Source organism: Ruditapes philippinarum, unplaced genomic scaffold (genome assembly GCF_026571515.1).
Source record: "Ruditapes philippinarum isolate M1 unplaced genomic scaffold, ASM2657151v2 ctg115_1_1_1_1, whole genome shotgun sequence".
NCBI classification, from domain to species: Eukaryota; Metazoa; Mollusca; class Bivalvia; order Venerida; family Veneridae; genus Ruditapes; species Ruditapes philippinarum.
Genome location: NW_026861567.1, coordinates 105,862 through 132,321, shown reverse-complemented (window position 1 = coordinate 132,321; position 26,460 = coordinate 105,862). Strand labels below are relative to the sequence as shown.

At 33.7% G+C, this 26,460-nt stretch overlaps 3 protein-coding genes across 4 annotated transcripts in view; 2 read left to right on the top strand and 1 right to left on the bottom strand.

Annotated features, from left to right (window-relative positions):
- The window catches only part of LOC132716198 (protein DDB_G0287365-like), a 45,444-nt gene extending 39,097 nt beyond the window's left edge, over positions 1–6,347 (top strand). The window contains exons 21-25 of the mRNA XM_060699408.1: positions 544–709; positions 1,159–1,218; positions 4,593–4,695; positions 5,275–5,385; positions 6,223–6,347. Of these exons, the coding sequence (XP_060555391.1) occupies positions 544–709; positions 1,159–1,218; positions 4,593–4,695; positions 5,275–5,385; positions 6,223–6,227 (445 nt within the window). The 3' untranslated portion in view covers positions 6,228–6,347. The remainder of the gene's footprint in view (positions 1–543; positions 710–1,158; positions 1,219–4,592; positions 4,696–5,274; positions 5,386–6,222) is intronic.
- A 726-nt stretch (positions 6,348–7,073) lies between these two features.
- On the bottom strand, positions 7,074–18,805 carry LOC132716195 (solute carrier family 23 member 2-like). 2 transcript variants are annotated; one of them, XM_060699404.1, is made up of 13 exons: positions 18,710–18,805; positions 17,921–18,180; positions 17,508–17,665; positions 16,211–16,308; positions 14,252–14,355; positions 13,752–13,933; positions 13,043–13,163; positions 11,495–11,651; positions 11,127–11,276; positions 10,020–10,123; positions 8,834–9,107; positions 8,056–8,151; positions 7,074–7,743 (listed from the first exon to the last, which is right to left on the bottom strand). In XM_060699404.1, exons 2-13 carry the CDS (start codon positions 18,104–18,106, stop codon positions 7,541–7,543), a joined length of 1,833 nt encoding a protein of 610 aa, XP_060555387.1. In that variant the 5' UTR covers positions 18,107–18,180; positions 18,710–18,805; the 3' UTR covers positions 7,074–7,540. The 2 variants fall into 2 exon arrangements, with proteins under 2 accessions (XP_060555387.1, XP_060555386.1); XM_060699403.1 differs by having other exon boundaries at positions 18,636–18,794.
- Positions 18,806–22,349: 3,544 nt separating this feature from the next.
- Positions 22,350–26,460, top strand: part of LOC132716193 (serine/threonine-protein kinase Nek10-like) — a 50,615-nt gene continuing 46,504 nt past the window's right edge. The window contains exon 1 of the mRNA XM_060699401.1: positions 22,350–22,448. The gene's annotated coding sequence lies outside the window, so the exon portion shown is untranslated. The remainder of the gene's footprint in view (positions 22,449–26,460) is intronic.

Here is a 26,460-nt window from a genome sequence, read left to right as displayed (position 1 = left end):
ATTGCACGGAAGTGCTTCTCTCTATATTGGCTGCAAAGATTACTCTTCTCAGGAGTAAAGCCGTTGTTTCCTTGAACAAGAAATTTTACATTCATTGCTAAGTACTGGTTGCTTCTAGGAACGGATTCAAAAGTGTTTCAATAAGCTTATAGCTTCCAAAACAGTCGAACTAAAATAAATTTGTATGAACTAAAGGCTACCTACTTCTTTTATTTTCTTTTATTTTCTTTGATCTCAGAAAGCAATGTATACCTATGTAAATTGTTCATCATTTAGGTAAAATTTGAAAATATTGGTGAAATGCAACAAGTGATTTTTGATGTTCACGGGGTTTTCAATTAAAAAACATCCTTTCTCCGAACAATTCAACTGTACAAATAAAAACGCGTAAATAGATATATTTTATTAATAAATTTTAACAATTATTGCCAAAATACGTGGTTTAAATTTGTTGTTGGTCATATTGCATAATATATCTGCAAGACAAATTATTATATAAATACATATATTCTTAATTTAAAAAGATGCACATTCTTTTCACAGAATGGTGTATTACAAGTTTCGTGGTGTGCATGACCGTGCACCAGACGACAAACACGAATGTGGCGGGGAAGGTTGTCCGGAAATTACAGTTAAATTCTCCGGAAATCTCACCGGAAGTGGTGATTGTAGACAGCGTTTGTATGGCTCAGATTTAACGAAGTTACCGGTAAGTGAAAATAAAGCCTGGATGATTCTTAGTTATCTGCTGCACAATGTATTTATTTTGGATTTTAAAAGTATTTTTAAAATTACGTTCATATTTGTACATTTCATATTCGTTCGCTATTGCAGAAAAAAGTACAAAACCCATTTTGAAAAGTTTGTTTTGGAGTGAAATATCTTTTTTAAAGAACAATACCAAAATATCACAAAGGAAGTTAAAGCAATAGTACTGCTAAAGTATGCCGATGCTCAATTTTGATATTAATATGTGGATCCACCCCCGTGTTGTGAGTAGGGTCAATCTTGGCACTTTTCGAACATGCGTTTAGCTGGTAAGATAATTTTGCCCCTGGTCATATACACATTATTTGATCTTATAAGGCTGAGGGACGAAATGTTTATTTGAATATCAGAAATAGTGAAAATGTATAATTCTGATCATTTCATTTCCAGTCAGCCCTCCCAACATACACTGACACTATTACAGCCAACGGAGATTCGCTGCCGCCACCTGTATGTATATATTTAGATTTTTGTTTAAACCACAAAGTTCAATAAAAAAAAACATTTTTTTCTATAACTGTTAACATTTTTATAAAAAAATATGCATATATCTATTGGTATGTAGGAGCTAAGATAGCGTACATTGCCGCGCTATGTAATCATATTCTCTCGCTGTTTTCTTGATTTTAGTCATAACGCCGCTTAACAGAACACTTAATACAGCAAAGTCTGTCAGGCTGTGTAACACCGCACTTTGGGGTCAAACGCACTTTGGGGTCCGACCCCAAAGTGCGTAACGTACTTTGGGGTCCGACCCCAGAGTGCGTTACGCGCTTTGGGGTCCAATTTCGACCCCAAAGTGCGTTAAACGGGTACATATGCATTTTTTAACATCAGGCAAACGACCGCACTTTGGGGTCAGAGAAAATTAATGTTCATAATGTTTTAAATAATATAATGTAGTCAAAGCCAATGATAAACAAAAATCAAGGCATTACATAGACGCAAAACATGTGCCCTGAATTATGGTAGAATCAATAGGGATTTAAATGGTCTTGATAAGTAAGTGAAGACTTTTCACCAAATAAATCACCAAATAAAGAATTTGTATCAATTATTAAGCTTAAAATTTTTTTTTCTTAAATTTTCCATTTATATTAATAGAATGTACACCTTTCATTAACTCCATTGTTTTTAGTTAAATGCATCATTTTCCCGTTCTTTATTTACACTTCAGAATAATGTAAAATTCTCATATAGAGGGGAGTGTAGGGTATCGATCCCCCCAAGGGTTAAAAATAACGTTTTAAAGGCCCATTATGCTTTTATTTGCTTTTCTTAAAAGGATTTTCTATTTTTAATGTTCTTCTATATTATCCAAAAAATACACATTGGCCAATTACCTGAACCATGTTTTTCATCTGTTGCTTTTTGGCAATTATGAGTACAAATACAGTGACATAGTATTTTATATGGAAGTCAAATACTACATTGTTTTGACTACTTTTATGACAAATTTCACATTTATCGCTACTTTATTCAGATAACAAGCATCTTACATTTCTCTGATACCATTATTTTAACATTATATAAAATTCATGTGTGCTCTTTCTAAAGAAGTATGTAAGATTTCCCATTAAAAAACCTCTGGCGAACGGTTGTTACGGAGCTTACAAAAACCATAAAGTTTGTTGATAAGCTTAATAATGTATTTGTAAAAATCACTATTTATAGTCCGATTAAAAAACTTGATGTTTCACCACAACATTGCAATAGAGTTTATGAAAAAAATATTAACTGCATTTTATTTCATTCCCAACATATTTAAAATGGGGAAGGCAATATGGCACCAAAAGTTATCAAGTGAATGACTGACAGAACGGGATATTTTTAGCAGCATCCTTTAATTTTAGGAATACACAATTTCTGTACTAGAGTATTTTAAACGGTGGCATAAAAGTGACATTTGCATTTTTTTTCGAACATATTTTTGTTTGTTTGTCGTACATATTTTTTTTAGTTTTGCATACATATTTTTTTTTAGTTTTGCATACATATTTTATTCAAGTTTTTTGTACATATTATTTTTTTCGTACATATTTTTACATGATCATTTGCAAATAAGAGGTTTGGATAATTACGTCATTTGTAAAACACCATTTTCAAACACCCAAAGAAAGGTTCTGTATATGGTCTCGATGTGGTTAACCTTTGACACAAGGTGCCTTAAAATCCTTCATGGGGTTAAGGAGATAAGGAGCCGATATGATACCCAGGTCTTAATCCTTTGACCTGTATGTGTGACCCCGACCTTCAGCCGGCACACCTGGCATACAAGTTCTGCACATTATCTGGATGTGCTAAAGAATTGACCCAAGTTTCATAAAGATCCTTCAAAGCTATAAGCATTTTTTCTAAATCAGTGGAATATAAGGACCTATTTAGATCTTTTATTGTGCATTATTGTAATACATCAGACATTTGTAACCACCTCCCTTGCCCCCGGAGGAGTGCGGGTTAAAAGAATCGCCTTTTGATGGGTGCGCTGTTCCGGGGCATATGGCAGAAATGTTATTATCTGAGTATCCCCTGCAGGGCGAAGATTTTACCAGTGGTCGGCTTGGTTAAACGTCAATGCCTCCCCCACCCCACTATTCTCAGGGGATGGGGTTGAGTGGTGCATATTCATGGAATAATAATTGATCACCAATCAACAGCCCTTTCCAAATAGACACTAATATAATAGTATATAATAATAAAAAACGTAATTATATAAAATATATATAATTTTAAAAAATGGGCCGAAAAGGGTCGGCCGAAACCAGACTTGCGCGGCCGAAAACGACTGGGCCGATTCCAAAAAAATGGGCCGAAATGTGACTTGTGTGTGTGTGTTTTTAGTTTTATTTATACTGGGCGCCGGTAAACCAATGTGTCCCAGACTATCGGCGTCTGTTATGATTGCTGGTCGTAGAGCCTGCAACGGAGGACTTATTTCGCCTGCAACGTCGCCGATCGTAGAGCCGCAACGGAGGTCTTTTCATGCCGCCTTTCGTCGTAGATCTTCTCTAGGACCCAGTTCCTCGCTTCCTGAACAATGGTAGACAATAGAGGAAAGGCACCTCTTCCGGGAGCAGCAGCTCTCTTTGGGGCCACACCCCTCGTCGTTGGTTAGGTCACACCAGCTGAGTGACCTAACTAGGTCACCCATCTGGTGTGACCTATGCCTTCCGAGCGACGTGCACGCCTCGAAGGGGCGTCGGAAGCCGAAATGTAACTAAACCATTATGCTAGTTTTATACTCAACTATAGGCTGTTATAAAATGTTTTGGCTGTTTTGATTGGCTAAAAAATGTAGGAAAAACAAAAATAAAATATGTACGAAAAACTAAAAAAAAATGTATGCATGCAAAACTAAAATAAAATATGTATGCAAAACTAAAAAAAATGCAAATGTCACTTTTATGCCACCGTAATTTTGTTATATGAACACAATTTTTAGATATTTCAAGTGAAAAAATGAATGAAACTTTTATCACTTAAGCATCATCAAAGTATCGACCGCAATCTTGAACTTCACCTCAAATAATTCAATGTTGCAGATCGAAAATAAGTCAGTACTCAGTATTTAAGCAGAACTCAGATGACACCTTTAGACCTCTGGAACCCAAAGTGCGTTCATATGTAGCATATTAACGCACTTTGGGGTCGTTTTCTCGATTTTGACCCCAAAGTGCGTTGGACCCCAAAGTGCGGTGCGAAGTTTAACGCACTTTGGAGTCGGACCCCAAAGTGCGTTTGACCCCAAAGTGCGGTGTTACAAGGCTGTAAATGACAAGAATCATTTTGGTTAGGTCCAGACAGTAAATGTTTGTCTTTTTTAGGGGTATGGCCATGGAAGTTCGAGGCCCTTTTCTAGCCGCAAGCCTGTGAATGGCCGGTTCAGTGATTGGTCCGCTTGGTCCGAGTGCTCACAAACATGCGGTGGTAAGCTATACACCTATATGTTTCTAAGTTTCTCTACTTGTATGCTAATATACAATGTTAAAACAATAGTTACTTTAGTAAACTGGGCAAAATTTACATTTCTTCACAAAATGATAAAATCGACGCGTATTAATAATTAAAGTGATTTTAACCAAGCTCTGTTTAAGTTTTTTTCCAAGTTTTTAAATATGAAGTCACCTACTTTTTTCATGATAAATTCTTCCTCATTATTTAACATATACATTTAATCCTCCTGAAACCAATTGTTTTTTATGCGAAATCCAAAATTTTAAGCTATCAAAATGTTTAAGACCATATGTTCGTCATTGACAAAAAACATGAAAAAGTACTACACGTCTAATTGATAAAGAATTTCAAGAGCTAGTTTATAAAAAGCAGTATCCAACAAAGTTTTAACAAACCCTCCAATTACGTGTTTCGTCTACATATGATAACGCATGGACCGAATGTGGTGTGGGTATTCTTTGACTTAGAACGTTAAATTCTGTTGATATTTCTTACTACGACTGTTTGCTGTATACCGAATAGATTTAAATAATAATTGTTTGATATACGCAGGGGGTACACAACACAAGACCCGAGAATGCAATAGCCCCATTCCATCACATGGAGGGAGAGTGTGTATAAATCCGTGGATAAAGACAAGAAGTTGCTCTACAGGATCATGTGGTATGCATATTAAATAACCAATATTGTATCCCCTTAGTCCATACGTTGAATGCGAAGACTTTTGTTTTGGACGTATCTATGAATTCTGCAAAAGTGACATATCGTGAAAGAACAAGAATTTTCGACATGTAAGAAGGTAATGCGACCGTCGTCATATATATCATTACTTTCCGCGAGAAAGAGAAATATAATCTTCTATAAGACCAGGAGATACGGCAAATCTTGTAATCTAAACGCGTTCAATGTTTCTATCTAATAGATACGTAATGTCACACTGTCTATAAAGTACCTTTAACTGATAGACCAAAACATACTGGCTCCCTTTTAGGATCAAATAAATGACTGAAATGTTCTTAAATATCTCTTGAAAAAATCCTCTTTATTTCTCATAAAAAAATCGCCATGTATTTTATTTGGAACTGTACATTTTCAAAAGCAATTGATCAAGATGTTCAAATTAAGATACCGACAGTATAAAGTTTGGTCAGATAACACCGGAAGACAGGCTTGCCAGTCCTGACTATGCTTTTGGTAAAAAGAAGTTATATTCACATTTTGGAAAGGATTGCGTACCCTTATTGATAGGTAAATGTCAACTTTTGTGGGGTAATACAGTCAAAAATTTGCAGACGTCTTTCGCCTTCAGTAAATCTATTTTTATTTGCCACGTTCTTTTTTTATTTTTTAAAATCAATATGGCGGATGTATACCGTGATACTAACAGTATACTAATGAGAACATATTATATCTTAAATTAAAAGTGATATACCATCTTTATATAAGTTACCTCATAAACTTTTACTTGATAAATTAAATCCTACATTTTATTTATTTCAGACTAACGGGGAGTGAAGCAGTAAGAAAAGTTCCATCTAGAAAAGTTCAATCTTTTTTAATCTTGACTTTTGTTTATGAAACAGCTTATTTACTTATCATGTATAAATATATATATTTAAAGCATTGACCTATGCGTCTTTTTTTCTTGCCACCCGTGTACTATAACCGTTCAGTCAATAGCTAGCGTTTAGCAAACAATGCTTAAAGCGTCTTCATTTCGATACGATAGACTCATAGCTGTACAAATAAATTGTCTTTTAATACAAATTATGATGTGAAAACGTTTCTCCGCAAAATTGGTGGTAGGCAGACTTGTCAATTTTATTACCATGCAGGATATAGACGCCCAAATATAATGCAAGCGATGTTATACCTTTATCTGCACTGTATATGCTAAATTAATGAAATTAAACTATGAATTTTGCTTCTTCTTGATTTGTTTTTTTATATTCTAGAATATTTTTAATATACAAAATGTACAGGACTTTTGTCGTTATTTGGTAAGAGCCACAATGGGACAAGTTTTCAACAATCTGTCGCATTATGCATATTCCGATAGTCTCCAACTGTATACGTAATCTTCCGACAGGAAAAAATAATTTCAACTTTTCATTTCAATGACATAAACTTTAAGAAAAAACATTATTGGTGTTTTAAGGGCACGGATGTATTGTCGCTATTCATTAGATAATCGTGACGTTTATATAGTGGCTCGGGTTATTTTAGCTTAAAAGTCCTTTAAATGAGCGGTTCAACTTGTCATACCTCTTCATAATTAAGAAGATAAACTTCATGTCAAATCAGCATACATGAAATGATGCGTCGGTGCCGTCAGCGCTTTGATTATATTTTGGATTTAAGTCATACATAAAATTTAATATTTCGTGAACTTAACTAATATTACTAAAATTATCACCAGAAGGGGTATGTAAATTAACAGTGCTGTATGGCGTGTATCTAAACAGATAATTTATCTGCGTTTGAATAAAATTACCATTATTAAGCGTGTGGGTGTGTAAACATCTTGAAATCAGTATTTATCCCAAGAGGCGTAGAAATGTCGTATTAAAGAGAGCTGGTAAGAAGCTTAACAGAAAATGTTAGGATTTCTCTCTTTTTTTTCGAAAATCCGATTCTTTAACATACAAGATTTTAATTAAACGCCTTGTGTCAAAGTCCATCCGATAAACTGTAGTGACTTTAGTGAATGGATATATCGAACTGTGGTGCTCAAACTATAACATGTTTTGTCGTTCTACTTATATATGTATTCATCTGATTTATAGAGGGGCTTACATATTGACGGGGAAATGTCTTGTTAATCATTTTTAGGAAAGAATGGTAAATATCGTAAGCATGTAAATCGTCTAGCTAATTGTTTTGAAAAAGGTACAATATAAATTGTTTGCTTTAATTTTCTAAGCCTTATTTCGTCTTGCGTTGATTCTTCCTTTTCCCCAGATTCTTTTTCAACACCCATGCTGGCTTTCCAAGCGGTAAGTCCCCGTTCATCATCCGTGCCTATAAAATATTAGATTTAATTTATATTTATTACCTATATTGTAGGAACTCAGATTAACCTAAAGGTCTTAGCCTATCCCAGCTTACATCTGAGCATTAAACAATTGTTGTAAAGGAAATACTCATTGACATTATTTATAATGGATATTTAGTTGGTTCTTTTCGAAACTTTCTAAAGCGCAATATCAGATATATTTCTTATTCATATATTGATTGTTTGTGAAAGTTCTTACTGTAGTCATCGGTCATATTTTATTAGCTAAGGGAAAAGTTCTTTAAAAAAAAAGAAAAGTAAAGAGATATGGGTACTACCTGGTATAGTGTTGTCCATAAAGCATGCAAGAACGAATGAAACAAACGCTGGATTTGCCAGAAACATCGTAAAAATGCTGTTAAGGGTTGGAATACCTAGATAAATAGAAAACAGTAATGTAAATTCAAGGGAGGTAAATGTTGCAAAACCTATCGATGGTAAGTAACCATTCTTTGCTTACAGTTCACCTACAGAGGCGACGTACTGTCTTAATATCTTTATTATATAAGTAATACATGCATAAGCATGAACGTGACTGGAATGCCTTCATGATTTTAATTTGATATTAAGCACAGCTAAAGTAATATTTACTTCTAGTTAATTTTGATCTTGCTATGTTTTAGTTTCATTCCCACATGAATAGAATTTGGCTTAATTGTGACTACGAGTTTAGAAGGTCTACGGACATCGGATTTAAAACCATCAATTGGCAAAGTTTAAGACATTAATTTTAAAATTAATGTCTTAAACTTTGCCAATATATTCGAATATTTGTTTACATGAAAATTGGCCAAACAAACATGTGACCACCGGAACAGGGTGAGACTTATAAAGAGAATCCGTAATCAAATTTCGCTGGTGTTTCGAATTTTTAAATAAAATTCCTTGGCTAAAATCAGCCTTGTCAATTGTTTAAATTAATGACAGATAAAAGTTGAATAAGGCAGTGAAAATAACAGCTTTAGCTCTAAAGTCAATGCAGTGTATCGTTCAGTCATTTAAAAAAAACATGTCTTTGTTCATTTTAATGCTGAATTAACATGTTGTAAATATTACCGGTGTCGATGGCATTTGGTGTAGTTTGTACCCAATAAGGCATCATCATGGCCATTAGTATAGACATTCCTATGATTGCCAGGTTTCTGGACGACGCAAGGTCTATAAATTGTAGGTTGGAAAGCATCACACCAATTAGCATGCCGAAATTGATCATCATCATTCCACCTATAACACTGTAAGGTATTGTCACGAAAACTGCTCCAACTTTGCCGATCACTCCAAACACGGTAAATATGATTCCAACCAACTGGAATACCCGCAGGCTGGCAACCTAAATCAATGATTTATTTTGTAAATCTTTTTTTATCGAAAAGATCAATTTATTTTTTTGAGCTTTAAATTAATTAATTTATCTATTTATTTATATTGGAAGAGGACAGGAGTACAGTTCGAGGACAGACAAGTCCTGTAACTATCCCATTGGCATGGTGAGAATCAATCGGTCTTTTAAAGGAGTTCTTTGGTATGGACTAGGTTCGAATCCGCAAAATGTCGTGTAAACGGTTGATTCTATACCACCAGAGACTTTTATATAGAAATATATACCACAAAGATCTGTTTCGTATTAAATTTAATTGATGTTGATTGCGGAAAGGACAGCGCATAAAAAATATTCAAAAATGCCGTGTTATTTCAACAAAGCTTCTGACATATTGGGCTTAATATACTACATAAACATTTATAAATATGCAACCACTTTGTTTCCGTATTGTCATGGTCATTTGATCCGACACAAATGTACATTATGAATAAATAGAACCAAAAAGAAATACTGACTTTCGAGATAATTCTGTACATGCGCTCCTTGCTTATATTTTTCGATAAACAGACAAGATTTAGTTTTCTGATAACAATGCAGTCCAATATTATTAAGCACGTTAAAACTTAACCAATGGGTTCGCCCAGCTTTGACTTTGGAACAATCCAATAAATATTTAAAGTATTTCCGTATCCAAATACAAAACATCTAAACTACCTACAGTATAAATGAAAGTGCCGTGAACATGTGTGTCAACTCTTTTGGCAAATATATTATACATTTGTATTTTTAATGTCTTTACATGTATGCATGAATTTTGTTGTTGTTTTGTTCTGTTGGCAAAAAAATATGTTTAAATCATAATCATACAGGTGGCAATGACTAACCACATTGGGTTTCAGTAGGTAAATGTTTAAATCTTACCTTCGTGATTCCAATAGCTCCGATGTTGCCGCCAAAAGTGGATGTAGCATGACTTGCTCCTGACCACCCCCCTATAAAACTCATAAATCCCTCAATAGCTATACCTACAAGGCAGTGATAAAGTGAATCAATCAGTATTATTGTTACAATAGGTGAATTGGTCTACGATAGAAAGGTCAGTAATACCATAACAAACTTTATGCTGACAGTATTTAATACCATACGCGACAACAAAATTAAACCATGAAAAAATATTATATTGCTGTTGTTGGTAAACAATTATTTTTCCTAGAACAAACTATTATTACCTATCATATACATGTTCATACTTTGTCAGAGGAGGATTCTGTCGAGATGTCTTTTTTTCCCAAAAAATCATTTATGAGATTATGCAAATAATACATTTGTATTGTTTTCTCTACATTTGAAACACTTATGGAAAAAGTGCCTGCCATTGTATACCAATTCATTTCAGATTCAATTAATAAATAATGAATAAAAAAATCAAATTAACGAGGAAAGGCTATGGCCGTGACCCTTCAGAAGGGCTCGGACTTACGATCACAGGGTTGAGAAAAAGACTGCTAAACCATTAGGCTGCAGCCGACCGTAAGACTTTCACTTTGGCTTCGGGTACATGTACAGGCTTACTAACGTGGAAATGACACTAACGTATCACATTGAACGTTCCATAATAACCGTCGCATGAACATAATTTATCTGCAGATGTTTCTAAAATCAAAATTTTACCATTTCATGTAAAACTGTATTCAGGTAAAACCGGTGCTAGGGGGCGTGGTCGGTAGTTTGCGTTTTCCAGTACCGTTCATGAACAAGCACAATCGAATCGAGCATGCAACATTTTCAATTGTGTCGTTTTGGTCCATTTTTAGGGATTCTTATTTTCTTTTTTTTTGTTATCCTTACATTGCTATTTGCTGGGAACTTAATCCTGCGCTAAATACCAGTATTCAATTTATTTTGTTTGTATTTTTGTGAAAAATCGAATTATAATACATTGTATTAAGATATTTCTGACAATTAATTCTCTTAAGAATTAATATTTCTTGTTTCAAAGATGACAGAACATTGAAGTGTATATTTTACCTCTATTTGCAGCATGCTTTGGTGGGGGCGGAGCCTCACAAACCTTTGCGCATGCGTAGTAATCACCGATGGAATCAATAATCGAACTAATAGTCCCCATTAGAAAGGTTATAAGCGCCCCTGTATCGAATCCTGGTGGGCCAAACTGACCTATAGAATGAGATATAAAATAAACATTAAAACAGACGAAATGAGACTTACAATAACATGTTATATGATCGTTAGTTAGTATTGCTAATTATATTGGTATTTCCATAATTTCTCAAGACGGTGCGTAAGGGATATATAAGTTTGGTTCCATGAACATATATTAAAAGCAAAAACGGAGGTCGTTCATTAGGCATGTAATACCTTAAGAAAATATTTACCGGGATAAGGAAGTATAAACCAATTTGTCTCCTGTATTACATCAAGTCTTGAATCAGTCCTAGCATAGTAACTGTCGTTCGATGGGTCATTTGAAATCAGGTTACATGAAGTCAAAATAGCACTAACTACCCATCCAATTATACATGAAATAAGAACCTGAAATAAATTACATCTTGTTAACATTGTAAATGTTACGTTAAAAAGTTGAAATTTCGTTCAAACAATTTTTATTCACAATTGACAGGTAAGTTTTTACAAGCATCAACAACATATGATGAAAAAAATAGAAGAATGAAATGATGATGAATATAATAGTTACAAAGATGACGATGATGATACTATTGATAATAAAAAAAAACAAATAATGGTCTATAGAAATATCATATTTATATATCATATATATATTTACTAATGCGTGAAAAAAGAAACAGTTTGTACTTGTTTATTGTATATTCTATTAACTGTATATTGTATTGCTAAATGATTAAATCTAGGTAACCCAGATTATATGAACTCGTACTTATATAGTATGCCTATGTACATGTTAGCGTCAAACGGTAATTTGATTGGACTGGGCAAATTAATAATGTACAGTCATGTTGTGATGATATCTATGAAGAGTTTTTAAATGTAACTGAATAAAGCTTTATATTACGGAATGCCGTTAGGGCCATTGCCTATGAATGTGTTGATCTAAAACGCGATAGTCGATAATACGATGGTGAAAACGCGAAATCACGAAACTACGATGGTGAAAACGCGAAAGCACGATGATGAAAACGCGATAGTACGATGATGAAATCGCGACAGTACGATACTACGATGATGAAAACGCGATAAACTATCGTGTTTTCACCATCGTACTGTCGCGTTTTCACCATCGTAGTTTCGTGATTTCGCGTTTTCATCATCGTACTGTCGAGTATCGCGTTTCAGATCAAACCATTCATAGGCGATGGCCCTAACGGCATTCCGGAATGCCGTTAGGGCCATCGCCTATGAATGTGTTAATCTGAAACGCGATAGCCGATAGTACGATGGTGAAAACACAAAATAACGAAACTACGATGGTGAAAACGCGATAGTACGATGATGAAAACGCGATAGTACGATGATGAAATCACGACAGTACGATGGTGAAAACGCGATAGTACGATGATGAAAACACGACAGTACGATGATGAAAACGCGATAGTACGATGGTGAAAACGCGATAGTACGATGGTGAAAACGCGATAGTACGATGATGAAAACACGACAGTACGATGATGAAAACGCGAAATCACGAAACTACGATGGTGAAAACGCGACAGTACGATGGTGAAAACACGATAGTTTATCGCGCTTTCATCATCGTAGTATCGTACTGTCGCGTTTTAATCATCGTACTTTCGCGTTTTCATCATCGTGCTTTCGCGTTTTCACCATCGTAGTTTCGTGATTTCGCGTTTTCACCATCGTACTATCGACTATCGAGTTTCAGATCAACACATTCATAGGCAATGGCCCTAACGGCATTCCGTATTATATACTTAAATATAATTTACCGAAAACATTTGATGTAGAGGAAACCAAATAATTCGAAATCCCCTCTTTGGTGACCACACCGGTAATGGAGATCGTCTCTTCCGCAGATAGAACGATAGTATCATGGCTATCACAACAGTTCTGTTAACATAAATACATCAATAGAACATAATTGAGCCGCGCCATGACAAAACCAACATAATGCGTTTGCGACCAGCATGGATCCAGACCAGCCAAACGTCAAGAACAATCGTTTTAAAATTCATATGCATTCAAATATTTGATATGCATTTTTATGCAATGGTGTCAATAAAAAGAGGTGACATTTGGTTTCGGATTTGAAGAATCTAAAACATAAAACTGAGCGTGTGGAGACAATACTTTAAAGGCACTTCGTGCTGTCAAAGTTGATAAAACTAAACTAACATAAACCAACAGAAAGCGATTAGACGTTTTCATAGAGCTAGGTCAGCCAGCACATCTATGTTGTCGGACAAGGCTCTTTAGTCTTGGCTGACCAACTGAAGATTTTCAATTTGATATCCCCACGATAATAGAAAAATACAACTATGCAAGCTTGACAGGTTACTTTTAGAAATTCAGCTAGGTGTTTACATATTAAAGACAATAACATATTTGCACTATCAACAATTTATAGAGAACCGGTCATATTATTATCATGAAAATGACGATTGTTCAGATGTTTCTTAACCGAATTTTAATACTTACAACAAACTAACGCCCCATTGCGTTTTAGCAAACTTAGTTGTGGCCTTGTATATGTAAATTCCAATTACAGTGAGTGCTGGCACTATTGTTACTGGTCCTATAAAATTTATTAACAGACCAACAACACCTGTAAGTCCGACCAACATATGAATAGCACCTGCTATCATTAGACTTCCTTCCAACTGAAAAAAAAAGTTAGAAATAGGTGCTTGCATACTACATGGTTTCGCATTAGACCCCTGACTGTTTAAAAGGACTTTAAAGAGATTACACTTATTTGTAAAAGTACTTGTAAGTGATAAATCAAAATTGTAAAAGCACATTGTTATGCACAACGTGTCATTTTTATTTGCCTTTTTCGTTTTCGGCATATATTTTTTCTTCAGATTAGATAGTTTAATCAGAATTCTAGGATGAATTAAATTTCGAAAGTTTAAAATAGTGGATATATATTATTACCAACACTGTAAACAAAACAATTGTACAATGCAGCGCCTTACCCTTTGTACTTTATCTAAAGTATCTGCATTATCATATAATATCTTTGTGGTCACATTTGATATGGCAGGAAAGTCTGTGGTGTTTACAACAGTGGATGAACCAACTGTAACGTAACAATTAAATCAGCTAAATGAAACAAAACAGTTTAACGAAACAAATTCATTCAATGTAACGAAAGAAATACTGTCAACTTAAGAAAACAAAACATTTAGCATAACGAAACAAAACAGTAAGCTTATGTAAACATGTTGCCGGCTCGCCACGGCGTGCCGGTATTACGTTAGGATTTTACTAAGAAACAACCTAAAAATCCGAATCCATCCAAAAATTTAATCGAAGCTTGGCTTCCAGCTTTCTGCAAAATTTATCTATCAGGGCTAGGATCCAAAATTATTTAGCCAATCAAATTTAATCTTACATAGCGTCAAAAAACTTTACATGCAGCTTCATATATACTCATATTCCGACAGAACTGGCTTCCATAACTTTATATGTCACTTTTATTTTGATTTTCGCTGAAGTCTCTTCAGCTAACAGAACTGTCATTTTTACATTTTACATTTTTACATTTAAACACACCCCTGGAAAAAAATTACGAAGCGAGTCGCTACTAGCTTTTTTAAAAGCTAACGTTGTTATGGTTATTGTAGATGAGGTTAAAATAGTCTCAAGTTCTCTTTTTATTATAAATACGGTAGTAATTTCCCTTAAAGGCCAGACCAAATCTATTGTGGTGTTATGTGTTCATATTTGACTTTTGTCCTTTTGTTATGGGTGATTGAACTGGTTTTGCAAGTTGAGTGATGGATGATTGATTTTGGTATGCAAGTTATTTTTAGATGATTTGGTTCTGGAATGTAACATTTTCTTAGTAACTGACCACTCCTTGTCTCGCTTTCGAAGTGAAAACAACTTTAAAATAAGTTTACTTTCAGTTATTTCTTTATAGAAATACTTGCTTCTTATTTCTATTATTACATTAGATTTCTTCTTACAAAGCCTGGTATGTATATATATATTTGTGAAATTGTTTATAATGTAAATTTGAATTGTTGTATAATATTTTGTATTATGTATTTTGTGAAATGTATTTGTCTTGTAAAATATTTGTTTTGTAATGTGATGTCTTATTGTTGTTTTATTTTATTACAGGTTTTATTTTTGATAGAACAAATACATATAAACATCACCAAGTGTTTATTGACTACATTATATTAATGTTAAATCTGTTTGCCATATAATGCGTGTGTGTTAACGGCCAAAGATATAAATATATAAAGACAATGTTCATGGTCGATTTGCCAATAAACTTAAACTTGAAACATTCAGTTTTGTTCAACTTAACAACAAAGTTAGCTTAACGAAACAATCCATTTCGCTTAATGAAACATAACGAAACAAAACAATTGGCCTAATATAAAACAATCAATTCAGCTGAAAGTTCAACTTAACGAAATGATAAATTAAGCTTAACGAAATGATAAATTAAGCTTAACGAAACAATACGTTAAGCTTAACGAAACAATACGTTCAGCTTTATGAAACAATACGTTCAGCTTTACGAAACAATACGTTCAGCTTTATGAAAATTTATAAAATAAGGTTAAAGGCTTAAAGAAATACGTAAGATTTGCCACCGTTGTAATATTAAAACGACAAATTAGATATTTTCAAATGATAAATTAATAGTAGCTATTTTTCAAATTATAAATTAGCTATTTTCAAACGACATACATTGTTGTTTGTGTACTAGTATTGGCTATTTTCAAACAACAAATAAGCTACATTTGTATTTTCAAGAGACAAATTATCCTTCATGAAAATATCATTTTGCTGAAGCTTTTTAAAGACATATGATGATTTTTGCCCCGTAACATGAAACCACAACTTTACATGGAACACATATGTTAGGCTATATTATAGAATGGTGATTAAAGATACATTAATAGAAAACTTACTTTGAACTGCTAGGTCCGGACATCGCCACTCAGGTAATGTAGACATAGCTAACAAAGGTACGAGGTAGGTCATAGCTGGACCTTGGTATAAAGGCAACCTGGAAACATTACAAGATGATAAAAAACCAGTAACTTTCTGGACAACACTGAGATACTGTAATTAACAAAGCATAAACGTTTCTATTAAATTCTAATTATTCCGTAAGAAAATATAAACAATATAAAAATATACATGTTTTATTACATAAATTAAAGGCAATATTTAATCTTTTTGTTTAAATCACTATTCAAGCGAATATTTGCTCCTGACAAAACATCCTCGTAAATACATGAGGTGTTATTTCATTTGGTTTAATACATCTGCATTCCTCAGCTTTGTGCAAAATGATATAAAGCAATACGAGTGTAGTTTGTTCTATATTTTAATAAAAAGATCTGTCAGCAAAGTCCTTTTAACTCATTATCGCTTCGTGATAATTGTTTTGTTGCTCCTGTGTTTCTTTTATTTGAAACAAAACTTCAACGTTATCATTTGTAACATAACCCAGTGTTCGCAGTTATGTCAATTATGTTTGCCCGTCTGTGGTTAGCAAACGTCTACAAACGCCAACTAAGACGACCATACTTCAGAACGGTATTGAACAGTGTTGGAAATTTGTACCAACTCAAAAAGCAATCCATATAAGATCAGTTTATCAAGGGACAGGACGTGAAGTGGTTGCACACTTGGTTCAAGCGAGCGAATTGGTTGCAAACTTGACAAATTTGCGAACACGTCGTAATTTTTTGAAACGGGTGAACGAATTTTTGCCAGGCAAGTGGGTTTCATTGTTATTTTGAAGTGCATTAGTATGTCTAATCCCTAATGCAATATATATATGCCACACTCGGTTAAAGGTTTCAGCATCCTAGATTCTGTTTTGACAAAGTTATTGAAGATATAAAGTGATCATTAGATATTTTGAAATTTGACATGTGACTGTTCTGGTCGGTTTTTCTCCTAATGTATTCGAATTTGTAAGTTTTAAACTGCATTTAACAATAACAAAATATGTTTCTGTCAATGCTGTACAAGTGGTTTAGTTTGCAAGTCCGAAGATAACGTTCAATACACAAAAATATCTTGTTCAAGCACATTTTGGTTGCAGACTCATACTTAAGCCGTTTTGGTTGCTGTATGTCTATTCCATAATGAGTGTGCAACCACTTCACGTCCTGCCCCTTGTTTATTTAATATGAAATATATATGTCCAGTCACTCATGCCCATCGACTCTTATGATGAAGTAAATCATTTACCTGACGCCAATGGTATTTTGAAGAAATGTAGTAATCCCTGATATAAAGAGCGTCGTGCTTAGTAGCCTTGCTTTAAAGTTTTCGTCCGTCCGTGCGCATACAATGTCTGCTACGAGCAATGCAGTCGACAAAGATCGTGATAATGACATTAATACTTGCTGAAATATGTAGACATGTATTGTAAACTGATTTATTTACATACAGGGGGGGGGGGGCTATTTAAAGCATGATATATTATCATGCTAATACAAATCACCAGCGAAAAAAATCAAAAAAAAAATCACTGTTTGCAAGTGACTAAAATATCTATATGATGTCATATTCTTATAAAATATTCAACTTTCAAAATGAGTGTTCATCAGCACAACAAAATTCTGTTGTTTCCATGGATGAAAAAATAATGTCAATCATACCTGTATGGCAAAAACAAATGTCATGACAACAGGTGGATTTTCAAAGACATCATAGTGAAATAGTTTTTCCTTTTCTTCTTCGACATCAACATATGTCTCGTTTGTCAATGGTTTCTTTCTTTGGTCATCAGTGTCGTGGTTCATATCTGTTTCCTTAAGTTGAACGTTATCTTCCTCTTTCGCCATTGTTCTGCTTGTTTTGAATGAACTATAGTGCTAACTATTTCACAACAATCTTTTTTGTCAAGGTTAAAATGTTTCTGTAAGTTAGAGTAGAAAATACAGACGCATGTTAATCTGTTTTTATTGTGAGACTTGCGCGTTTTTTCACACAAGTCTCCCGAAACGTAAAGAAGAGTGCAACGATAAAAATTAAATAATAAAGCGAAACAAAACAGCTAAGAATTTAGCTGGAAAAGCGGAATGGCCCAGCTTTTACTGTGGTCCAATCTATAGTTATAGTCCAGTTTAAGTAAAAAAAAATTAAACTATTTTCCTCTTTAGCTCGTTTTTCACCATAAAAATGCTTATTCTGGTAAACGGGAAGAGCAAATGATCGTAAATTTTGCACACAAGTTATTAGAACAAACCCGTATCTAACGGTAAAAAATCTCGGAAAATATTTTTTAGTCACATCATGTAAATAAAACTCATTGTACAAGAACATATAACAACAAACGAAATTTGAATAAAACAGAAACATCTAAAAACTAACTATTACGTAGACAATTCATTGCATATAGTATGAACAAATTCATATTTTAGAATTTAGTAAAAAATAACTTCTACTTGTTACAAATTTATTTTAAACATGCTGTTTTGGTCCATAAAAACATTAAATGTTATATTCCATAAATAAATGTATCCCCTCTAAATATCAGCTCCCGTGTGTAAATGTTTTATCATTACAATTTTAATTATTTTAATAATTATAATATTATTGAAATAAATATTCATATCATACATATTAACGTATATAGTCGTATGAGGTGCAACATAATTGTTGATAACATATGCGTATACATTCGTTTTGCTCAAATATATATATGTTGGTATGGAATAAAGGGGACACGGTGTCAAATTATTGTCACAAGCGAGAAACCATAACTTATATCAAAGCACAGAAGGCGCTGAATTTGTTTGGGTCTCAGAATGTAAGAAAGGTGCAGGTTGTGAGATTTATAATAAACCAATTTGTTTTTGTATAGTGCCACCAATGCTTTCCAGCGTTTTAATTGTAGTAAATTGGCTATAAGACTACTTGCAACACTGATATTCAATCCAATGTTTATTTGACTCAAACAATTTGAAAAAAAAATGAGTTGCCTTACCTGGGATTTGAACTCCAGACCTCTCGCTTCATAAGCAAGCGCGCAAACCACTCAGTCACGGTGAATTTATATGTTAACGGCCTGAAGAAAAACATATTATTCTAAACTAGGGTTTGTAACGACGCTAACCGTTGTTTAACACAGATGTAAATAATCATGGAGCTTACTATAAGCATGTATATCTATAAAGAATAAAACAATATTAGAAATCTTCGACCATTCGGGAATTATTTTGCTTGAAAATTAATGCGCCTGTCTCAAAAAAGCGGACTACTTTCGGCATTTGCAATTAACAGCATTAGAGTCTGAAATTTCGCTACCATTATTTGTTTGGTCTGACGACCCAAACAAATAAAAACTGGTTTGCAGTCAGGTTCGTTAGGCATAATGAAATAATACATTGTTAAACACTTTGTTTTGTTACTTGGATTTATAATCAAGTAGACTTGGTACACGTGAACTGTAATATACTCTACCAGGTCTGAATTTATTTTCGTAATTATCTTAACATGGAGACGCTGACTAGACATATTACTGAGCATTCGCAATATATATTTATAAGCTAGCTAATACATGCTTGACCATATATTGTTTCTTGCCTTAAAATTTGAAACATTATGACGTGTAGCCAAGTTCAAGTAAAGTCAAGCTTTATGTATGTACATGATACTCTAACTTGAGGCATTAGAAAGTTGTTCAATGAAATTGCAAACTATCACCATATAGTCAGAAATGTACATGCTTAGACTACATACCTTTGCGTGAACGCTTGTTCCTGAATAAGATGCACGAAGAGCTATATATGTTACCCGCACTCTAGAGCATGCCCATTGATTGGCTCATTTTTTGCTGGGGTTTACTTATTGTGACGGCAGAGAAAGGGAAAGCGATAGAAATATCATATTCAGATGCTGTGCTCGTTGATTAGTTTCTTTTTTCTAGGGTTTCATATAGTATTGTGACGTGACATCAAGGAACGTGTTTTTATGTTTAACTATGATACAAAAGAGAAAGAACATCAAAACTCTCGACAATCTGATTTATACTCGGGGGCTACGCCCCCTCGTACAAATCAGATAGCCTCGTGTTTCGAACGTAATACATGGGTAATAAAATTGAATCTTTGACACCCGGCTGTTTCAATTTAGATTACTGATGAAAAAGTCATTGTATGATACCTTGAACAGGACTTTTGGTCATTGAATTATTAGTCCCGCTAACTTTGTATATCTGTTATAAATATCAATTCACGTTTGAAGTACTAACCGCTTTAATTCATCACAAAAAAATCTGTTTTCTGGGTGACATAACTTAAAATGTAGTCTATCGTTATTGCGCTTTTGCCCTACGTATAATGCGCATGCGCGAAATGCAACATCGGTTACTATGGAAAAATCGAATTGTAAAAAGGTCTTTTCCAAGTTTTAGTCTGTTATTGACGTCCTCAGACTTATTGGCTGCCTTGGCCTGTATTATCGGCATTATCGACTGCCTCAGATTCTAACGTAGTCTATACAAAATTCGATCATTCAATGCATCAGACTCTGCTATTGGCTGTCTTTGCTTCAATCTCTGACTGCCTCAAATACGGTAACTTGCAGCCCGAGTCTTTATAATCAGCTGTATCAGGTATAAGTTAAATCTGCCTGGCATAACCTAGCACGACATGTTTAATTGAATTAACTTTAATCTACCTATTACTATTAGTGGTTTTAAATGATGTTTTGAATAATTTTATTACGCTTATATTAAAGGACAAGATGGTGCTGAATGATGAATTCAATGTATTTGAAAAAATGTAATCCAAACCACTAAATTTTACTATTGTCTGCATTTGGCCTCTATTATTATCTTTACTGGTTGAAATTTTATTTTGACCTTTTATACACCGCATTGTTTTCAAACCAAATTGAAAAACTTTTACTCTTTATATTTATCGTTAGTTAAATCTATTATTAGTTTTTTTTCTATAATATTTATTTCTTGGAAGGGCTTCATGTAATGTGGCAAGAACTTGTTGCCAAACCCATTTGCTTTTTGTTATATACTTATCATTTGTATAATACTTTACATGTATGTGCTGCAATAAAATATGTTTAAACTTATATATAATGCCTTGCAGTGTCAATAGTCTTTAAAATACAATGACAGATAGTCATTTTCGTTAAAAATTACTGACCCTCGGTCATAATTCTACAGAAGAAAGTGACTCTTTTTCTGCAAATACTGCAAAAATGTGAACATAATATCACATAATTGAAATTTACTTTAACATCTTTGTCCGTCTGTCCGTTTATTCGAAAAAAAAAGTCGGGTGTGACGAAATAGAATACTGACACTCCCTGTCATTTTTTTTTTTAAAATGTGAGCGCTTTATTTGAACAGCTGTAAAGTGCTTTTCTTGGAACTAACCTGTTTTAGTGAAATTTAAAGAAACATTGTCGTGACCCCAGTAAGGCTCAAACGATCCCTGGATTGAAATACATACATCCCTTAATTAACATATTGACTTTGGGAAATATAAAAAATTCCCTCTCTACTGTACTGTGTGGTATTTAACGCTAAATATCAGTTGATAAGTATAAAAGTATAACTTGAAGGCCTACTTTTTTTATATTGTTGCTAAGTAGTAAGCCTACAAATTAACGTCAAGAAGAAAATTTGTTTTGGTGCTTTTCTAGTAAGTTCAACAAATACAGTCCAAACCAAAATAGGGGAAAAGGGATTGTTCCACTTGTAACAGCAGCTGCATTTTAAAACAAAGATTAATCAGACTTGAAAGTAAATCATGATTTATCTGAAATAGGAAATTTTAAAATTTATGTTCCAATTACGTTACACCGGCACATTGTTGCCTCTCTCACGGGACAGTAATTAATAATGTGGCTAGAGGGACAATAGGACTAACTGTTCTTTCTCTTTGATGTCATTCATTTCGTAATACGTTTATGTGGCTATTTTCTTTTGTGTGGCTAAAAAGAACAATACAGAAAACAATAGAGTAGCCACATTATTACTGTCGCGTTAAAACCCCCTTCCATTGCCATCCCATCTTCGTAATTTAAGTATACTGTATGCTCGTCCTATAAAAACTGAAAGGGAGATCACTGCGTGGGGAGTTACTGACAGCGCGCTCCTCGATTACGCTCCCTTAGTATATCGTTGCCAATGCCGCTATCTCGCAATAAAAATAAAAGGTAATGTATGCATTTTGTTCTTTCTACAATAATTAAACGATGTATTCATTGAATTGGACATTGATAAGAATATCTGTTATCAGAGAAATAACTATTTTTTCTCTCAAGTCTCTTTATTGTGAAAAACGTCCTTACGTCGTCGTTTCATGCTAAATTCATTAAAATGTGAATAGTATTCGGATGTGTACAGTTTGTCTTTGAAGGTATACTACACTATAATCAAGTTTAAAGATAACTAAGATATTCTAAATCTTTCTGAATAGTAAAACTTTGTCAAATAGAAATTACTTTAAAATGGGTAATGGGTTGTTTCTCAAAGATGCATTATTTTAATGATACAAATTTTTTTAAATATATGTCCAGCCTCCTAGCAACTGTATTTTGTAGGTAGGCCAGGAGTATTGCATATACATGTAGACATCTAGCTTAAGGCAGATATGTAATATATGTCCCTGCTTAAGGTCTTCAGTGTACCTGTTTTATACTGTGACAGTTGGAATTACATGAAAGAATGAAAGAAAAAATGTATTAATTATAAAGTTTTGGAATAGAAGTAGATTATAGATTATTAGATATCATATTTGGGTGCATTTAGAGAATGCAGGGCCAAAACACCATTTTTGGGGAAGGGGCCTCAGCCTTTTTCTTGGGGGAAAATATGCGTGATTTTGGCATACTTTGGGAAAAGGGGTCTCAAATTTAAAACAAAATTTTAACAAGTTCTTCAAAATACTGGAAAGCAAAAGCACTGGAAAATATAAATAAGGCAGTAAAAATAATCCTTAATTCAACAACATCATTTAATTTTGTTCTAAATTCTATGGGAATTTCAGTCTTCACGAAAAACTTTAAAACGCACAGGACATTCGGGCCAGTAAAATATGAAATCTTACTGGACCTGGTGATTTTTAGCCGGACCAAATACATAGATAGGTAATAAATTGATGGGTACAGGAAAACACTTTATCATGCTTCCCTTGATTATTTTGAAAGACTGAGCATAATACGTCTTGTATTCTGGGCCATATGTTGACTGTTGACAATTTGCCTCAAACAAATCACTCTCACACAAAATATTTACTTAACTCAATAATCACAAAATCATAGCTAAATAATGACCATAATAAACAATGGTTTAATTTCCATAACTGTACAGTGCGGTACGGAAAATATCCAAGAAAAAGAAATGGCGGCCTCCATTACTCAACATAGGCACTCGGTTCCACAACCTTCTATGATTTTTTTTTTTTTAAAGAAATTAAAATCATAGAAGGTTGTGGAACCGAGTGCCTATGTTACTCAATACAATTTATACATCTCTTGTTGTGTTTTGAACATTTAGGACAGAATTGATGGGTTTCATTTGCAAAAAAGGCAAAAAGATCAATCTTTTAGAGAACCCTGCTTCATTATTTTGATGAATTTTTCTTATAATATTTTTTCATGACAAAAAATCTACTGGTCCATCGGACCACCAACCTTGCAATAATCACCTGACCGATGCTAAATTTAGTGGCCTCGGGCCTCGGACTGGCGTTAATTTCGAAGACTGGAATTTTCAAAAGACTGGGGAATTTTGAGGACCAAACTGGGGGGAAAAAAGAGGCTAGTTTGGTTGGGGAAGTAGCCTATATTCAGCCTCTACAAAGAAGGGTTTTTTGGCCCTGGAATGATAATGAAAACCCAATGTACCCAGCCGGTACCAAAACATACTGGAATCTTCTTTAATTAAAGTTAAAAAGAAGTAGCGAATCATATTATAGTTTATAGATTTGATATTATTAGCATTTACTTCCATTTGTTATTTATTATGTCATAAACTTGTACATGTATATTTATTTCGACTGTTAATTTATTTTCTAATTCACTTTGGTATAATTTAATTGTTTGAAACAAAAATGAACTGTAAAACAGATAAGGAACTACATGGTTTTTTTTATATCATTGTCTAATGTTTTATTCATTTTAAAATTATGATCATATAATGTCATGCAGTATAAAGCATTATTTACATATCAGTTTGTGAGTAGCAAGAATAAATCTGTATGACGTGTCAGGGTCTATCAAATAGAACTGTTTGAAAGACTAATGTGGTTGTGTATATCATTAGAAGTGGGAAAATTGGTAACAAAGAAACAAAATGATAGCAATAAACTTTATAGATCAGGACAACATATTGTCTTAAACAAAATATCCATAACTACATACAAATCAGCATTGAATGTTTTATTTACAGAAAACTTTGTTCATTTTTTCAGTTTATTATTCCTTCACTCCTTTATTTGTTTTTTTTTCTTTGATCCTTTCTTCATTTGTTCCTTATTTTGTTCCTTTGTTCATTTCTTTGTCTGTTTGTTCCTTTGTTCATTCCTTTATTTGTTCCTTTGTTCATTTATTTGTTCACTTGCTCGTTCCTTTGTTTGTTCCCTCCTTCATTTGTTCCTTCTTAAATTTGTTCATTCTCCGTTCATTCTTTTGTTCCTTCCTTTGTTCATTCTTTTGTTTGTTCATTCGTTCTTTTGTTTGTTCCTTTGTTCTTTTGTTCCTGTGTTCCTTCCTTATTTTGTTTGATCCTTCCTTCTTTACTTTGTTCCTTCCTTATCCTTCCTCCATCCATCCATCCATCCATCCATCCATCCATCCATCCATCCATCCATCCATCCATCCATCCATCCATCCATCCATCCATCCATCCATCCATTCAGCTATGCTGACCCCAACCCACAAAAAGAACTGAGAACATGTCATATTCCTTTAAACTGTATATGATTGACATAAAACAAGGATGTCTTTCAGTTTTTTATCTTATCTTAAATATCGTAACGTCATTTAAAATCCACGGGGGATTTCCTATAGGCTGATAAACTAATCACGTCAATTGATTGAAAAGGTTGGATTTTCATACGGCAAACATCTTTGACTCTGATTATCTGAAATCCTGGGGGTCTATTTTAAACTACTTGTTTTTTTATGTAATAGAAATTTTGACATCATTTCCCACTTATGATATTTTTCAGTTATATTTTTGTACTTCAATAGATGTAGAAAAAGGCTTATTCTGAGATTGTTACGTTTAAGATGTGTGTCTTTTATGTCACAATATAGAACTGTATAATGTAAAAGAGGCATATATGACCTGATAGTGACCAGGAGTCCGTAAAGTGCACCTGAACAGAACTGGCCTAGTTCTGGTTAGACTGCACATTTAGCACACAACTAGACACAGCACTTTGTGGAAATTGGAATCTTCAAGTTGAATTCAAATTGTTTACTGTACCCGTTAGAAATATGAATAAAAATTTTAATTGTTAAACTGTTCAGTAAACTTGCAGCTTGGGAGCTCAGTTGGTATATAGCTTCTAAATGCTGTTCTTAGGGTCCTGGATTTGAGTCTTCGTCAGATTGTCTTTGTTTAAATCCTTGCTTGTGAATAGCTTAAGGATGCTGTGTGTATTTAAAAGTTATCAACAGTTAAACTGCTATATTTGTTTAATGAATTACCATTGCTTGATGCAATTTTGAAACTGGTAATTGTAAAATATTTAAGGGTTTTTGAATGAGTATAAAAATGCTAAAATTTAAAGTCACCTTATCCTCTTCTACCATTCCTCTGCTGTTAGTAAGTTATTGCCCTGCTCTGCATTTGGAACAGACCATTTAAAGTTTAAGGGATTAAAATATACTGTAAAAATACAAATATTGAGTAACTAGTGTTAGTAAAGTGCCTGGTCAGACTGCATGGATGTGAAGGGCAGCCAGACTCTATACTGAAGGCAAAGGCTATTCACTTTTTGTTCCAGCAACAGACAGTGTAGGATCATAGGACTATACTGTATGTAATATTACATAAAACAATACTCAAAAATGATTTTTTAAATAACTATGCATTTTTTTATGGCAGGTTCATTAGCTTGTGTGCCTATATCTATACTACCTGTACATGTACATTAAATTTCCACTATTAGAGACATCTGGGATTCTCTGTCAAATTGGCCTCTAAACAGGGGTGGCC

Coding starts and splice junctions, on each gene's coding strand:
- LOC132716195 (XM_060699404.1), bottom strand. CDS start 18,106: ATGGCGAAAGAGGAAGATAACGTTCAACTTAAGGAAACAGATATGAAC. Junction 17,666..17,920: donor CATTTGTTTTTGCCATACAG/GTATGATTGACA, acceptor TACATATTTCAG/CAAGTATTAATGTCATTATC. Junction 13,164..13,751: donor CAATGGGGCGTTAGTTTGTT/GTAAGTATTAAA, acceptor TTATGTTAACAG/AACTGTTGTGATAGCCATGA.